At 48.2% G+C, this 16,901-nt stretch overlaps 1 protein-coding gene across 1 annotated transcript in view; it reads left to right on the top strand.

The window, feature by feature from the left end:
• Positions 1-8,905, top strand: part of LOC308475129 (uncharacterized protein) — a 61,376-nt gene extending 52,471 nt beyond the window's left edge. The window contains exons 2-6 of the mRNA XM_081002053.1: positions 5,497-5,915; positions 6,117-6,198; positions 6,365-6,453; positions 6,566-6,692; positions 7,075-8,905. Coding sequence (XP_080858179.1) covers positions 5,514-5,915; positions 6,117-6,198; positions 6,365-6,453; positions 6,566-6,692; positions 7,075-8,519 — 2,145 coding nt within the window. The 5' untranslated portion in view covers positions 5,497-5,513 and the 3' untranslated portion in view covers positions 8,520-8,905. The remainder of the gene's footprint in view (positions 1-5,496; positions 5,916-6,116; positions 6,199-6,364; positions 6,454-6,565; positions 6,693-7,074) is intronic.
• The last annotated feature ends 7,996 nt before the right edge of the window (positions 8,906-16,901 follow it).

Here is a 16,901-nt window from a genome sequence, read left to right on the forward strand (position 1 = left end):
TTGATGGCTCATGACACCACTTTGTTTCGGAGTAATACCAGTGCTTCTTTTCTGTGGGGACGCAGGGGGACGCATACCCCTAAACATTTTGTGAATTTAACGGGAGAAGAAATTCACTGTATTTATTTTACCAGACTTGAACTGTATTTTTTTTCTCCCAGTGGTGATTTTCTTGAGTCAAAATGAGAGTACCTTAAACATTTTTTTTAGAAAAAAACCACTGAGTTATAGCATAAAATCATGTATCAATGGAAAGAAATTTAACGAGGAATGTAATGCAATAACATTTATGAAGGATTATTTATTACAACAGCAGTCATAAAGAAGAAACGTGAAAGACACAGGGAAAAAATGAGATATGCCGGTTAAATTGGGTTTGGGGTTGCAGTTTGGGGACTCGGTTTCTAAAAGGTTCGCCATCACTGCGCTAGAAGGAAAGCAAAGTAGGGGGGGCGTCCCCCAAAAAGCATCTCTGGAAGTGGAAAAGAAAGAAAAACGGGGAGGGGAGAGATGGGCACGCTGGGCTTGGCAAGGGTTAAAGAGAACTGATATGCCTTCCTAGAGAGGCCAGGAAGCAAGGTCCTCCCCAGCCAAGGCCCCTCCCTCCCCAGTCCTTTCCTGCTTCGGTGTCTCTCTGGGATCTGGTGAGTCTCCTCTCTCTCTGGGATCTGGTGGGGGTCCCAGGGCTGCAGCAGGGGAGGAGGCCCGGGGGGTCTGATCTGCAGGGGGGGACCCCAAGCCAGGGAGGAGAGGGTCAGGGGTGCAAAGACCCCCCCATATCCTCCTGCTACCCAGAGGAGGAAGGAGCCCCGGGGCTGAGAGCCAGAGCTTTTTGCCAGACTCCCCAGGAGGAAGATCAGGGAGGGAGAGAGTGTGTGCCGGGAAGAGGCCCCTGCCAGCCAGAGCCTGCCCACCCCAGGCAGGAAGGCAGAGGCGCCTGCCAGCCAGAGCCTGCCCCCCCAGGCAGGAAGGCAGAGGCACCTGCCAGCCAGAGCCTGCCCCCCCAGGCAGGAAGGCAGAGGCGCCTGCCAGCCAGAGCCTGCCCCCCCAGGCAGGAAGGCAGAGGCGCCTGCCAGCTAGAGCCTGCCCACCCCAGGCAGGAAGGCAGAGGCGCCTGCCAGCCAGAGCCTGCCCACCCCAGGCAGGAAGGTAGAGACGCCTGCCAGCCAGAGCCTGCCCACCCCAGGCAGGAAGGCAGAGGCGCCTGCCAGCCGGAGCCTGCCCACCCCAGGCAGGAAGGCAGAGGCGCCTGCCAGCCAGAGCCTGCCCACCCCAGGCAGGAAGGCAGAGGCGCCTGCCAGCCAGAGCCTGCCCACCCCAGGCAGGAAGGCAGAGGCCCCTGCCAGCTAGAGCCTGCCCACACCATTCAGGAAGGCAGAGGCACCTGCCAGCCAGAGCCTGCCCACACCATTCAGGAAAGCAGAGGCGCCTGCCAGCCAGAGCCTGCCCACACCATTCAGGAAGGCCGAGGCGCCTGCCAGCCAGAGCCTGCCCACACCAGGCAGGAAGGCAGAGGCGGCTGCAAGCCAGAGCCTGCCCACCCCAGGCAGGAAGGCAGAGGCGCCTGTCAGCCAGAGCCTGCCCACCCCAGGCAGGAAGGCAGAGGCCCCTGCCAGCTAGAGCCTACCCACACCAGGCAGGAAGGCAGAGGCACCTGCAAGCCAGAGCCTGCCCACCCCATGCAGGAATGCAGAGGCGCCTGCCAGCCAGAGCCTGCCCACCCCAGGCAGGAAGGCAGAGGCCCCTGCCAGCTAGAGCCTGCCCACCCCAGGCAGGAAGGCAGAGGCGCCTGCCAGCCAGAGCCTGCCCACCCCAGGCAGGAAGGTAGAGACGCCTGCCAGCCAGAGCCTGCCCACCCCAGGCAGGAAGGCAGAGGCGCCTGCCAGCCGGAGCCTGCCCACCCCAGGCAGGAAGGCAGAGGCGCCTGCCAGCCAGAGCCTGCCCACCCCAGGCAGGAAGGCAGAGGCGCCTGCCAGCCAGAGCCTGCCCACCCCAGGCAGGAAGGCAGAGGCCCCTGCCAGCTAGAGCCTGCCCACACCATTCAGGAAGGCAGAGGCACCTGCCAGCCAGAGCCTGCCCACACCATTCAGGAAAGCAGAGGCGCCTGCCAGCCAGAGCCTGCCCACACCATTCAGGAAGGCCGAGGCGCCTGCCAGCCAGAGCCTGCCCACACCAGGCAGGAAGGCAGAGGCGGCTGCAAGCCAGAGCCTGCCCACCCCAGGCAGGAAGGCAGAGGCGCCTGTCAGCCAGAGCCTGCCCACCCCAGGCAGGAAGGCAGAGGCCCCTGCCAGCTAGAGCCTACCCACACCAGGCAGGAAGGCAGAGGCACCTGCAAGCCAGAGCCTGCCCACCCCATGCAGGAATGCAGAGGCGCCTGCCAGCCAGAGCCTGCCCACCCCAGGCAGGAAGGCAGAGGCCCCTGCCAGCTAGAGCCTACCCACACCAGGCAGGAAGGCAGAGGCACCTGCAAGCCAGAGCCTGCCCACCCCATGCAGGAATGCAGAGGCGCCTGCCAGCCAGAGCCTGCCCACACCAGGCAGGAGGCAGAGCTCCAGGCTCTCCAAGCAGTTCAGTTCTGGGTAGGAGAGCCAAGTTTGGAGAGGTCTCCTTTTGGGGGTTTCCAGAGGGAGGGGGCCCTGGACCACCCCTCTTCTGTGCTGGGAGGGACTCGCACCCGGCCGCATCCTGATCTCCCCTTGCAGATGCAGAACTCTGTGCAGTGCTCAGCTCTGGGGTTCGCCCAAGAGGATGCAGTTTCTGGATGTTCCTGGGCCAAATCCTCTGAGCGGCCGATAACATCAAGTCAATCAAACAATCTTGGCAGAAATGTCGTGAAAACACAGCATAAAGCATTGTGTAAACAGCACCAAAAGAGACCAGTACGAAATGCTGGCGCTCAACTATTAAAACACCAACAGTTCATGGCAAACATAAATCATGGTTTACATGGACTTAGCAGTGGCATGCTGGAACGCGATTTGGGCTCATGATGAACAATTCAATCCATTTGCCACTGACATGGTACAACCTGAGCATGAGAAGAGTGCACAGCTGCTTCTGCAGTGCGTTTTGAGAAGGAGCTCATTTTAAGGACCACCTTCTGGACTTATTTCAGTGTGTGTCATCATCTTTTGGGACGCGGGTGGCGCTGTGGGTTAAACCACAGAGCCTAGGACTTGCCGATCAGAAGGTCAGCGGTTCAAATCCCCATGATGGGGTGAGCTCCCGTTGCTCGGTCCCTGCTCCTGCCAACCTAGCAGTTTGAGAGCACGTCAAAGTGGAAGTGGATAAATATGTACTGCTCCTGCAGGAAGGTAAACGGCATTTCCGTGCGCTGCTCTGGTTTGCCAGAAGTGGCTTAGTCATGCTGGCCACAAGACCCAGAAATACTCTCTGTGGACAATGGCCGGCTCCCTCGGCCAGTCAAGCGAGATGAGCGCCGCAACCCCAGAGTCGTTCGTGACTGGACTTAACTGTCAGGGGTCCTTTCCCTTTAATCGTATTTTGCATCACCTGCTGAATAAATTGAATGAACTGGGTGTGGTGATCCGGCCTCTGGCTAAATTAAAAATTTTAAATCTGCATTGTTAAGGAACTGTAGCCGCAATCCAGCACAGAGTAAAGCTGCAATTGTGGACCCATTTCCCTGGGAGCAAGCTCTGCTGAACTCAGAACAGAGAATTCTGCTGAGGGGAAAGGGGAAACCATTCCTGAGGGACTGTGAGGCCGGAGGGAGGCGAACTCTGGCACGAGTCTCCACACAGGTCTGCTTCTTCTCCTGAGGAAGAAGACTTTCATCCGCCACGCAAGGGGCAGCGTTGCCCATGTCTGCAGAAACACGGCTGCCTCATATCTGCATTCTTCTCATGCTCACAGAAAAACCATGTTACTTGACGTCCCCCCTCTGCTGAGAATTCATATACATAGAAAGATCTGCTTTCTGCCTTCGCCCTGCTCTGGGCAGGGCCAGAATAAAAGGCAGGAACGCCATCTTGGAAGGGAATCTTCTCTCTTTTTCCCCGGGTCCTCTTGCAGCTCCCTTTGGCTCTCCTGACTCCCTTTCCATTCTCTCCCTCCTCCCTAGATCTCTCTTCCTGCTCTCAATTTTTAGAGGCCTCTCTTGTATCTGATACTGTCAGACGGTTGATCCATTTCTAATTGGAATTTTTCTGTGAAATCTCTAGCTTTCTGTACTGAGTCCAGTCGAAATCTCTCTTCTTTGAAGGTAAACATCACTCCTTCTGGTACATCCCATCTAAATTGGATTCTTTTCTGCTTAGGTTTGGTAGCTAAGAAGGCATAGTCTATGAGTACATTCTGCCAAGGGCTCCATAGGTACATTTCACTTCATCTTCAAATATAGAATAAAAGGAAATGATCTCAGGTGCCACGGTGGACCACTCTGTTGAGCCATCCGCCAAAATACCAAAGAAATTGACTGTATTCCGTTGGGCATTGAGTTCCAGGCAGAGGCTTTTCAGTCTTTCCGCCTACCCTTGTGCCATTTTACTTGAGGCCTGGACAAAGGCATGGGAAGTCCTGCATCGAAAAGTGCAAGGAGGACCAGCTCCTCCCCATTCATGTGCAAATCCCTCTCCCTTGCTTTTATTGCCTGTGCCATTGGGATTGACATAGGATTTGACCTGGCAGATTTAGCACGACCAGCGTCATGTTGAGTAGCAGACACAGCCTGTTTTCTTATCTGAAAAGGTAAGAAAAATGCAATTCATCATCACCATAATTTCATTCCTATACTGCTTTATATTTTAAAGAAAAGATCTCATTGTAGTTTGCAAGACATCACAGCACTGAATAAAACAATCCGGAAATGGGTTTCACAAGTCAGACCAAGCCCAGAGAATAAAACATCACCATAAGCAGAGAACATGGACTCATGCACTATCTGGTCTTAAAGGAGCCTGAGAATTTTATTCACTGACTGACTCCTCTTAGATTTCACCCACTTCCTTCCAGATCACAAAAATGGCACATTTAACACCTGTACAAAATTTCAAAAGCAGAATATAAATATATACTCCCTGTTTCATTCCTTTATGCTGCTCTGCCTCTCACAAAACCTGTGTCCTCGGCCCAGGCAAATTCTTGGCAGTCAGGGCATACCAAAACATCAGAGAACATCTCCAGCCATGGATGTTCTCACTGCAAGTTTGAGAAAGTTGGTGGATTAACATTTTTCCTATGAGGTTTTACGTTAACTATTGTTGGTGCTGGTAGACTCTTCTGCCTCTTTGTCTGGTTTCCTGACAATTTTGTCATTGCTGCCAAAAGAATCTGAAATGCCCCCCCCCCCGTACTGTATTTATTGACAAAGGCATTTTGCAGGATTCTTGGGTGATAAGGGCGGGGGGGGGGAGAGGATGGTGTATAAACTTTATAGTAGAACAATGTATTTGCTTTGTAGGATTTCCTAAAGCTTTTCACTACAACAGACAGAACTTGGCAGAAGACCAAAGGGTTTCTTCCGATCTGTTACAGGCTTCCTGAGAGTATAGATGGATGAGCGAGACTCAGCTGGCCCTGGAGCAGGAAGAGGCCATGCCATCCAAACTGGGAGCAGTGGGGGGTTCTGGGAAAACTCTGTGCAGAAGATCCTGGGTAAGGAGGACACCCTCCGCTCAGAGGTGCAGAGCCAGCAGGTGAGGCAGTTCTGCTGCCAGGAGGCCAACGGACCCCGAGAGGTTTGCAGCCGACTCTACCACCTTTGCCGTCAGTGGCTGAAGCCAGAAAGGCATACGAAAGCTGAGATGCTGGACCTGGTGATCTTGGAGCAGTTCCTGGCTGTCCTTCCACCGGAGATGGAGAGCTGGGTGAGGGACTGTGGAGTGGAGACCAGTTCCCAGGCGGTGGCCCTGGCCGAAGGTTTCCTCCTGAGTCAGGCAGAGGAGAGAAAGCAGGTGAGAGAGACTTTCCTCTGGATACTCCCAAGGGGCTCCAAACAGGTCAGAAAACATCCCATAATGGTCTGCTGATGGCCCATTCTTTTTCTGCAAGGCATCCATGGAATGAGATCTAACACCCTTCAAGTTTTTGGCCATGACATTCATTTTATATTCCTTCTCATCATTCTCTGTTTTGAATCCTTGTTTCTTTTTCAGGGAAAGGATCTCTGTGTGGAAATGGACCTGGATTCCTGTGAGGCAGAGAGGCCTTTGTTGGACACCAGAGTGAGGCCACTGGGTAAGGAGGGAGGTGGTTTTTCTCCGTTTAGTCTCATTCTGTTCGTTTTCCAACTCATCTGTGGGTTCTTTTCATCTTTTGTTGGGGGAGATAGTTTAGATTCACTGATTCACCTGTGAGAGAAGCAGGCACTCTGGGCCTCCCCCTTACCTTTTTCCTCTTGCAGGTGACAGAATGATGCTCGCAAGACCTCTTCATCCATCTTTCCTTGGGGACAGAAAAGAAGCAGTGGCTGTGGATCCAGATCAGGTCAGGGTAAGCTGCCTTGTGGGGACAGAGGTCAAGGGGTGGAACAATGTCATAGATCAAGACGTCGTGGTGAACAATATTGTTGTCTCATAGGAGGACATTTCCCTTTTTCTTTTAGGGTCCAGTGTGCTTTGAAGATGTTGCTGTTCGTTTCACAGATGAGGAGTGGGAGTTGCTGGATCCTGACCAGAGAGCTCTGCATAAAGATGTCATGGAGGAGAATCATGGGATCGTGGCCACTCTTGGTAAGGATCCCTTTGGAATCATAATATCTGTTTTTAAATTCAAAACAGCTCTCTTTGATGAACCTCATATATTTCCACAGAACTCAACAGTGTCCCCTTAAGACACCTGGGATTACAATATTGCAGCTTCTAAACAAGGATCAGTCTGGTCTGAACTCCCCAGGCAATTTTAACTCAACTTCAGAGTTGTTAGGGAAGTTGAAGTAGCTTATCGAATCACAGGTTCCCCAAAGGATGTCGGTTGATCCCCATTAATTAATGCACCCAACCCTTCAGAAAACCATCCATCTAACCCACTTGTGTTATTCCTCTATTACCAGAGTTAACAAGTATTCTTCCTTAATTTCTCCCTGAGGCGCTAATCCATTTCTCTTCATTGCAGATAGTGATGGACTGGAAATCAAGAACAAGGGTGACCATGACAAAATCCCCACAATGGAGAAGCTGTATAAGTATCTTGAAAGTGGGAAAAGTTCCAATTCCACTTCCCATCAAGGAAATCTTAATAAGAAGAAACCCTATCACTGTGTGGAATGTGGAAAGAGCTTCAGGAAGAGCTCCGATCTCACTTCCCATCAAAGAATTCATACAGGGCAGAAACCCTATCAGTGCATGGAATGTGGAAAGAGCTTCAGTCACAGCCACAATCTAACTTCCCATCAAAGAATTCATACAGGGGAGAAACCCTATCAGTGTGTGGAATGTGGAAAGAGCTTCACTGATAGCTCCTCTCTCACTTCCCATCAAAGAATTCATACGGGGGAGAAACCCTATCAGTGTGTGGAATGTGGAAAAAGCTTCAATCGGAGCTCACATCTTTCTTCTCATCAAAGAATTCACATAGGGGAGAAACACTATCCGTGCATGGAATGTGGAAAGAGCTTCACTCACAGCCACAATCTCACTTCCCATCAAAGGATTCATACAGGGGAGAAACCCTATCAGTGTGGGGAATGTGGAAAGAGCTTCACTCACAGCCACAGTCTCACTTCCCATCAAAGGATTCATACAGGGGAGAAACCCTATCAGTGTGTGGAATGTGGAAAGAGCTTCAGGAGCAGCTCCAATCTCACTAAGCATCAGAGAATTCATACAGGGGAGAAACCATATCAGTGCTTTGAATGTGGAAAGAGCTTCAGTGAGAACTCCTCTCTCAATTCCCATCAAAGAATTCATACAGGGGAGAAACCCTATCAGTGTGGGGAATGTGGAAAGAGCTTCAGGAAGAGCTCCAATCTCACTTCCCATCAGAGAATTCATACAGGGGAGAAACCCTACCAGTGTGGGGAATGTGGAAAGAGCTTCAGTCAGAGCTACTCTCTCAGTTCCCATCAAATAATTCATACAGGGGAGAAACCCTATCATTGTGGGGAATGTGGAAAAAGCTTCAATCAGAGCGCCGGTCTCAGTTCCCACCAAAGAATTCATACAGGGGAGAAACCCTATCAGTGTGTGGAATGTGGAAAGAGCTTCAGGAAGAGCTTCGATCTCACTTCCCATCACAGAATTCATACAGGCGAGAAACCCTATCAGTGTGTGGAATGTGGAAAAAGCTTCAGGAAAAGCTCCTCTCTCAGTTCCCATCAAAGGATTCATACAGGGGAGAAACCCTATCAGTGTGGGGAATGTGGAAAAAGCTTCAATCAGAGCGCCAGTCTCAGTTCCCATCACAGAAATCATACAGGGGAGAAACCCTATCAGTGCTTTGAATGTGGAAAGAGCTTCAGGAAAAGCTCCTCTCTCAGTTCCCATCAAAGAATTCATACGAAGAGTGGAAAACCCTTCATTATACAGCTTTCAATGCTAGAGAAAAACACACCACTTTAAACAGGCCTTTGGCTGATTGACATCTAATGCCCTTTTACAATGTGGTGGGGAGGTGGGGGTTACAGGTTTTGGGCTGTGTGTTTTGTGTTTTCATTGTGTGATTTTATGTTGTAACCGTCCTGAGACCTGTGGGTAAAGAGAATAAGAGCCAACTCTTAGAGTTTGAGGGGTCTTTGCCCCCCAATAAGATATGTGAGGGGGCCAACCCCCACTTCATAGGAACAGCCATTCAAATGGCATGCATGCACCGCATCCTGTGACTGTTTAACTGAGGTGGGGCTTACTAAACCCCTCCTATATTTTATTCAAGTTGGCAGCCCTGCTATAGGGTGCTATAGAAATGAAATAAATGCATAAATAAAATAACACCATCTTGATCGCCTTCATTTGCACATGTTCCAGCTTGTCAATATCCTTATTATTATCATTTTAAAATTCATGTACCCGTCATCTGAAGATTTCACGGTGTTTCACAACATAAACAGATAGGTTGAAAACACGGCTTTGTCAAAAACGAGTCAAGCCAGAGAAATCTCCCTTTTTTCTTTTTCTTTTTTCGGATGGAGTTACAGACTGTTTCTCAGGGGATTGCTGTGGTAATAGTTCATCTTGATTTCAGTAAGGCTTTTGACAAAGTCCCCCGTGATATTTATGTGAGGAAGCTGGTAAAATGAGGCTGAACAAGGTAACTGTTAGGTGGATTTGACTGACCGAACCCAAAGAGGACTCCTTAATGGTTCCTCCTCATCCTGGGGAAAAGTGACAAGAGGGGTGTTGCAGGGTTCTGTCCTGGGCCCGTTGTTGTACAACGTCTTTATAAATGACTTGGATGAAGGAACTGAGGGAATCCTCATCACATTTGCAGACGACACCAAACAGGGAGCGGAGGCCAATGTGGCAGAAGGCAGAATCCGATCAAGGGCAGGAATAGTACCACTTTCTTCTGCCTTGGTCAGACCCCACCTAGAATATTGTGTTCATTTCTGGGCACCACAATTTAAGTATTTTAAATTTTGTTTGCCAGGGGAAATCAAGAAGCTTGGGCTACACATGCCATATTCCTTTTATAACACGTGGCAAATGTTTATCGAATACATATATTGTCAAGACTGTTGCAGGAATCCACCCAGCACTCGTGAGAAAATATGGCATGATCTCTTAAAATAATCAAATGAAACATTAACACATGTCAAGATGAAAGTCTGCAATTTCATCAGGACATGTTATTTGTTGTTTACTGTTATAACTATTGCTTTCTGAAAAGTTATCTTCTGTACCATGAAGATAAATAAAAACAATGTTTTTAAAAATGGTGGGGAAATCAGGTGTCCTCTTCCGTTAATCTGCTTGCATGTGTTGCGTGTTATTTGGAGTGTTACTGCCAGTTATTTCATATTATCTATGTGTTTCTGTGTGTTCAGGACACATGATTGCAGGTGAGACTGAATAAAAGACTTCCTAGGAAATTCCCTTTGACTGCTTCTGTATTGTTTCAAATGTGTCTTCACTTACAGATAAGAACAAATCATATTTATTACTGATGAATCATACCATTGTCAGCTCATTAATCTCCACCCCAACAAACCCAGCGCTTAGCATGAGCAGCTGCTATCTTCCCATTTCTTAGGTGGAAAGAACTGATAATGAAAAGGAAGAAGGGAGATAGAGCCTTTCCCTCAACCTTTGGGGATCTGGGGGGCTTCATTTCACCCCTTAGTCCTGCTCCTGAAAGCTTGGCAGATGTGGAGTATTTGCTCACACACGGCCATGACTTAAAAATGAATCTTCCCAAAAAAATTGAAAATGGTATTGCAGTGCTAAAAAGGCTCAAGAAAGCAATTCCTGTAGTATTTGGCATCTTAGTGAGCCCAGTGCCACTCTGCCAACTGTCTCACTCCCAGCTAACTAATCTGGAAAGCTGTCTTGTCATCTCTGTCTGTAAAGACTTCCGTGTCCCTTGAATTCACAATTAAGCATTTCTGGAAGAGGAAATGATATGCTGTTGTTTAAAAAGCACTAATACTGGGCCACTGACTGTGCAACCTGCCAGCCCTGCCCTGTAGGAACCTCCAACTTTAAAGATTGATCTTTTGGTGTGGCAGCAAGTATGCTTTGGAACTCCCTGCCACTTGACATCAGGCAGGAGGCTTCACGGTCCACTTTGCAGCATTCAACTTTGTTACCGTTGCTGAGTTTGTGATAGCTAAATATTGAGGAGAAAGAAGCCAATCTCCTATATATATCTGAATAAATTGAGAAAGTCTGGTTTTCAGTAACTACGATTAAGCTAAGTTAAAATGCTAATATTCACCTCAACTTTCTAAGCACCTGCACAGGCATGTTTTTAGCAGGTTCCCCAAAAAGGTGGGAGGGAGGCGCCTGCTTGATCTCAAGAGGCAGGGAGTTCCAAAGGGTCTGTGCTGCCATACTAAACAATTGAGGTCTTGCGTGGCACCTGTAGTTGAAGCGGTCGAGTGTCTGCCTGTGGGGTAAGGAGGGGATCTCATGGGTAAACTGTTCCCTATGATAATGGAAAGGCCTTGAACTGGGCCTGGTAGCCAATGGGCAACCAGTGATGCCCTCTGAGCCAAAGGGTCATATGCCGAGAAGGCCTCGCTTTGACAGCAATCGTGCTGCAGCAGTCTGCACCAGCTGAAGCTTCTGGACCAAGCGCAAGGGATGCCCCACATGGAGGGCACTGTGGTCATCCAGCCTTGAAGAAGCGAAGGCGTGAGGCCAGGCTCTCCCGGTCCTGGAATGTGGAACCATCTGCAGTTGCTCAAAGGCTCTTCCAGCCACTGAGTCTGCCTGAGTCTCGGCTGGATCCGGAAGCAGCTCAAAGTCCCACGAGGTTCATCATCATCATTTTTAATTTGTATACCGTCTTTCTACCTTACAACACTCAAGGCGGTTTACAAGCTGAAGAAACAAAAAATGTACATCTTATAACAATCTAATGCAATACAAAAATGAGATAATAAAACTTTAAAATAAGCAACCGACATCAAAAAGTAACATTCAACAATTATTTGTATAGTATAAAATAATAATATAAATATATACAAGTTTAAACAGAAGTCCACTTTTCAGGCTTTGCCCTCGGGTGGGAAGAGCATTGCACCCGGGGAGAGGGAAATGGGAGTCAAACAGACACTCGAGGGATAATTTTCAGAGAAAAAGCTTTATTTCTACCATCCGGGCTTGGTAGAAGGAGCTAGTGTGATAACTTCACAAACAAGCACAAGTTCACAGCCATTTGCACAGAGCATATATTCCCCTCCAGTTCCCTCCCCCTCCTCCGGAGTTTCCCTGAGCATGAACAGAAAGCTCCTGTCTTGCGACTCTTGGCACCCTTCCCAGGAAAGGGGGATGAGAAGCCAAGGGGGTTGAGGAGCCTTTGCGTTTCAGCATGTCCAACATTTGTTGCACCTGGATGAGATAAGACTCAGTTCCCAGGCCTGGCCTTGATAAGAGTCTATTCATTAGCTTTTTGAAGCCTTCTCGTACTGATAAAAATAACGTTTTGCCTCTGCAGCAGCATCTTGTGAGAAAGCAGAGAAAAGCTGGAGCTGTGGATTTTTAGAAGAGAGAAAGGGGAAATTTGGTCTTGAGGCCTGGGGTGACTTCGGGCCTAGGTGGGGTCACCTGTCCTCACCTCCTTCACACTCAACAGACACAATAAATAATTTCTAAACTGTAATCAGTAAAACAATGGCAAGCCACAGTACATAAAATAATACAATACAAATTGAGAAGCAGAGACTAGGGGATGGTACATATGGAGAGAACCTTTGGCTTACCTTATTTACTTAATATTAGGTTGGCCAAGCTCTTAGGACCTTCAGGAAACCCAAATTTCAGATTGCACTGCAGAGAGGGAGTTCTGTGTGTCTTTATTTGTTGCAAAGAAGAAGAAGAAGAAGGAGGAGGAGGAGGAGGAGAAGATTTTTATTTATATCCCTCCCTCCCCGGCCAAGAACGGGCTCAGGGTGGCTAACACCGAATATAAAATACAGTTTTAAAAAAGCAAAAAAACAATTGATTAAAATATAGCTTAAAATACAGCTTAAAATGCAGCCTTATTTTACTGGCGACTCACAAATCAAGACCATAAGGGAATGAAACATCAAATATTCACCAAGTTCAGCTATCCATGCTGGTCCTATATGGGCCAGCAAAAGGCCCGAGGGAAAAGTTATATACAGGATCCCATATAAGGGGTTCCATCAAAAAAAGAAAGAGGAGGATCAGACTGAGTCCAGACCAAAGGCCAGGTGGAACAACTCCGTCTTGCAGGCCCTGCGGAAAGATGTCAAATCCTGCAGGGCCCTGGTCTCCCGTGACAGAGCATTCCACCTGTTTGGGGCCAGTGCTGAAAAGGCCATGGCCCTGGTTGAGGCCAATCTAACGTCCTTGAGGCCCAAGACCTCCAAAATGTTGTTATTTATGGACCATAAGGTCCTCCACGGGGCATACCAGGAGAGGTGGTCCCGTAGGTACGAGGGTCCGAGGCCGCATAGGGCTTTAAAGGTCAGAACCAGCACCTTAAATCTGACCTTGTACTCCACCAGGAGCCAGTGCAGCTGGTAAGATAAAAGATAAAATCCCACCAGACATCATGGGACTTGTACAGGGTCATCTGAGCCTTTGGCAGCAAGTAATTTATAAGTTATTTTTTCAGCTAATGCTGAAATCCACATATTTCTATACCAAAGTGAAATCTGGAAATCATGTAAGGATTTCAGTGCTGGGTAGAGGTTTGGGTGGTGGACTCTATGACTTGGGGGACCAGGGTTCGAATCCCCACCCAGCCATGAAGCTCCCTGGGGTGACCTTGGGGAGAAAAAGGTGGAATATAAATGGAATAACTGAAATAAATAAGATTTTCTATTTTGGAGCAACGGAGGTTCTGGCAGCCGCTAGCGTCCTGGTCAAGAGTTCATGAGAGCTGACAAAATGGCAAAGTGGCAAACCTAGAGCCCTCTCTGTGGGCACACGGACTGTAATCCCAGCAGGGCCTTAGCCTCCTTGCCCAAGCGAGGGGCTCGCCAGTCTGTGTTTCCTACTCGGGAGTAAGCTGCCTTGAGTTCAGCAGGGCCTGACTCCCAGGTCAGTAAGCATAAAGACGGCCACATTAGAAGGGGCGGCTGGGTTGACATGTTTGCTGGGCTTTCCCATGGAAGACAACGGAGGAATTCATTCCTTGGAGGCTGTGAGCAAAGGGCAGCCGAAGAAACGGCAAAATATAAACACCACCACCACCACCACTGTGTCAACGTGCTCAGAGAAGGCGTTTTGGGAGTTAAAATGTTAAGCAAGGAAGCCATTGGATTGATCTAGGCCAGGCCCATATCCGGTACATGCACTCAGACACCCACTGCCCAGAGACACCCAGAGACGGGCTGATAAGGATTACCAAGTAAGGACAGGGAAGGGTCATGTCCGACTCCTCAGGCCCTGTCTCTAGGCAGAACCTCATGTATCTCTCTGGAACACAGTCTCCAGGCAAAGCTGTTTTTGTCTCTAGGCAGAATCTATTGTATCTATCAGAGTACAGTGGTACCTCGGTTTACATACGCTTCAGGTTACACACGCTTCAGGTTACAGACTCTGCTAACCCAGAAATAGTACCTCGGGTTAAGAACTTTGCTTCAGGATGAGAACAGAAATCATGTGGCGGCAGGGGGAGGCCCCATTAGCTAAAGTGGTGCTTCAGGTTAAGAACAGTTTCAGGTTAAGAACGGACCTCCGGAACGAATTAAGTACTTAGCCCGAGGTACCACTGTATGTGCAATGCTGTAACTTTTGATTGGATAAAGACCTGATTCAAGAACGTATAAAGGGAAGCCTCCCCTGCTGGGAAGGGCCAGACTACGGAACTTATTCCTCCGTGCCATTGCTTGCTGCCGGCAAACTTAACTTTCTTCCTTTAATTCTTCATTTGACTGGCCTGACTATTTGCTACACCACCACCCACCTGGCTGCGTTTATTTATTTATATTTATTTGTACGTGCACATGTTGTAAATAAAAATATGCCCTTTTCCCTTATGGGGTATCCAAGAGCCCATATAGAGTCCTTACATAGGTTCCCTATTGGTAGGAGAAAATAACAGAGGCCAACCAGAGAATATTGAGAAGCAAAGCAGCTAGTAAGCTTGATCTTTATTAATCTGTTGCAACAGGGTGCTCCCCTCACACGCAGGAGGAAGAGCACCCACAAAAATGCTGTGCAAGGGCTTATAAAGACTTTTGAAATTCCCATCCTCTAGATCAAGACCACCCCCAGAAACATTATGCATTCATCACAGAAGGGGTGTAACCTAAGACCACCCCTCAGATAAGGCGGTCTAAAACAGAACATTTGCATGTTGTTTTCTCCTGTCGCTTTGTTTATTTCCTGTCTGGCAGGTTACTTGATTGGATTTCTTGGGGAGCCTTGGCAGTCTTTTGTAATGATAAGGCTCACACCCTTATTCAAACACAGATTAAGACAGGATTTGTGAAGGAAGAGACAATGGGGAGGCTTTTCCATTTTTACCATGCAGAGAAACATTTGCTCAGTTTAGGAATCAAAATGGTTACAGGTTGGCTTTCCTGTGCTGATCTATGTACGTGTGGTTATGAACGTTGCCATATATCTAAAACCATAAAATTCCTATCACACCCCAAACAGGCAATCATTATTATCTCATATCAAAAACTGGGAGAGGGTCTCTTAGTACAGCCCTACAGTGTACACTAGCGACCAAAATTGTGGAACCTTCTGGACAAAATGTATTTCCGAGGTTTGATGGCTCATGACACCACTTTGTTTTGGAGTAATACCAAGGCTTTTTCTGTGGGGACGCATACCCCTAAACATTTTGTGAATTTAACAGGAGAAGAAATTCACTGTATTTATTTTCCCAGTTTGAACCGTATTTATTTTCCCCCCGGTGGTGATTTTCTTGAGTCCAAATGAGAGTACCCTAAACATTTTTTTAAGAAAAAGAGCACTGAGTTATACCATAAAATCATGTATCAATGGAAATATAATTTAATGAGGAATGTAATGCAATACTTTTTATGAAGGACTGTTTATTACAACAGCAGTTAGAAAGAAGAAACGTGAAAACATAGGAAAAATGAGATACGCAGGTTAAATTGCCGCGTTGACCCTTTGCGATAAAATAAATGTGTTTGGGTTTGTAAAAGGTTCGCCATCACTGCGCTAGAAGGAAAGCAAAGTAGGGGGGGCGTCCCCCAAAAAGCATCTCTGGAAGTGGGAAAGAAAGAAAAACGTGGAGGGGAGAGATGGGCACGCTGGGCTTGGCAAGGGTTAAAGGGAACTGAGCTGCCTTCCTAGAGAGGCAGGAAGCAAGGGGGGGCCAGGTCCTCCAGAGCCAAGGCCCCTCCCTAGAAAGGAATGCTGTGATCACCAATAGTCAGCATGGACTTCTGAAAAATAAGTCATGTCAGACTAACCTGATCTCATTTTTTGACAGAATTACAAGCCTGGTAGATGAAGGGAACGCAGTGGATGTAGCCTACCTTGATTTCAGCAAGGCATTTGACAAGGTGCCCCATGATATTCTTGTAAAGAAGCTGGTAAAATGCGGTCTTGACTATGCTACCACTCAGTGGATTTGTAACTGGCTGACTGACCGAACCCAAAGGGTGCTCATCAATGGTTCCTCTTCATCCTGGAGAAGAGTGACTAGTGGGGTGCCAAAGGGTTCTGTCTTGGGCCCGGTCTTATTCAACATCTTTATCAACGACTTGGATGATGGACTCAAGGGCATCCTGATCAAATTTGCAGATGACACCAAACTGGGAGGGGTGGCTAACACCCCAGAGGACAGGATCACACTTCAAAACGACCTTGACAGATTAGAGAACTGGGCCAAAACAAACAAGATGAATTTTAACAGGGAGAAATGTAAAGTATTGCACTTGGGGGGGGGGGGAATGAGAGGCACAAATACAAGATGGGTGACACCTGGCTTGAGAGCAGTACATGTGAAAAGGATCTAGGAGTCTTGGTTGACCACAAACTTGACATGAGCCAACAGTGTGACGCGGCAGCTAAAAAAGCCAATGCAATTCTGGGCTGCATCAATAGGAGTATAGCATCTAGATCAAGGGAAGTAATAGTGCCACTGTATTCTGCTCTGGTCAGACCTCACCTGGAGTACTGTGTCCAGTTCTGGGCACCACAGTTCAAGAAGGACACTGACAAACTGGAACTTGTCCAGAGGAGGGCAACCAAAATGGTCAAAGGCCTGGAAACGATGCCTTATGAGGAACGGCTAAGGGAGCTGGGCATGTTTAGCCTGGAGAAGAGGAAGTTAAGGGGTGATATGATAGCCATGTTCAAATATATAAAAGGATGTCACATAGA

The sequence above is a fragment of the Podarcis pityusensis genome (genome assembly GCF_964106645.2).
Source record: "Podarcis pityusensis genome assembly, chromosome: 4".
NCBI classification, from domain to species: Eukaryota; Metazoa; Chordata; class Lepidosauria; order Squamata; family Lacertidae; genus Podarcis; species Podarcis pityusensis.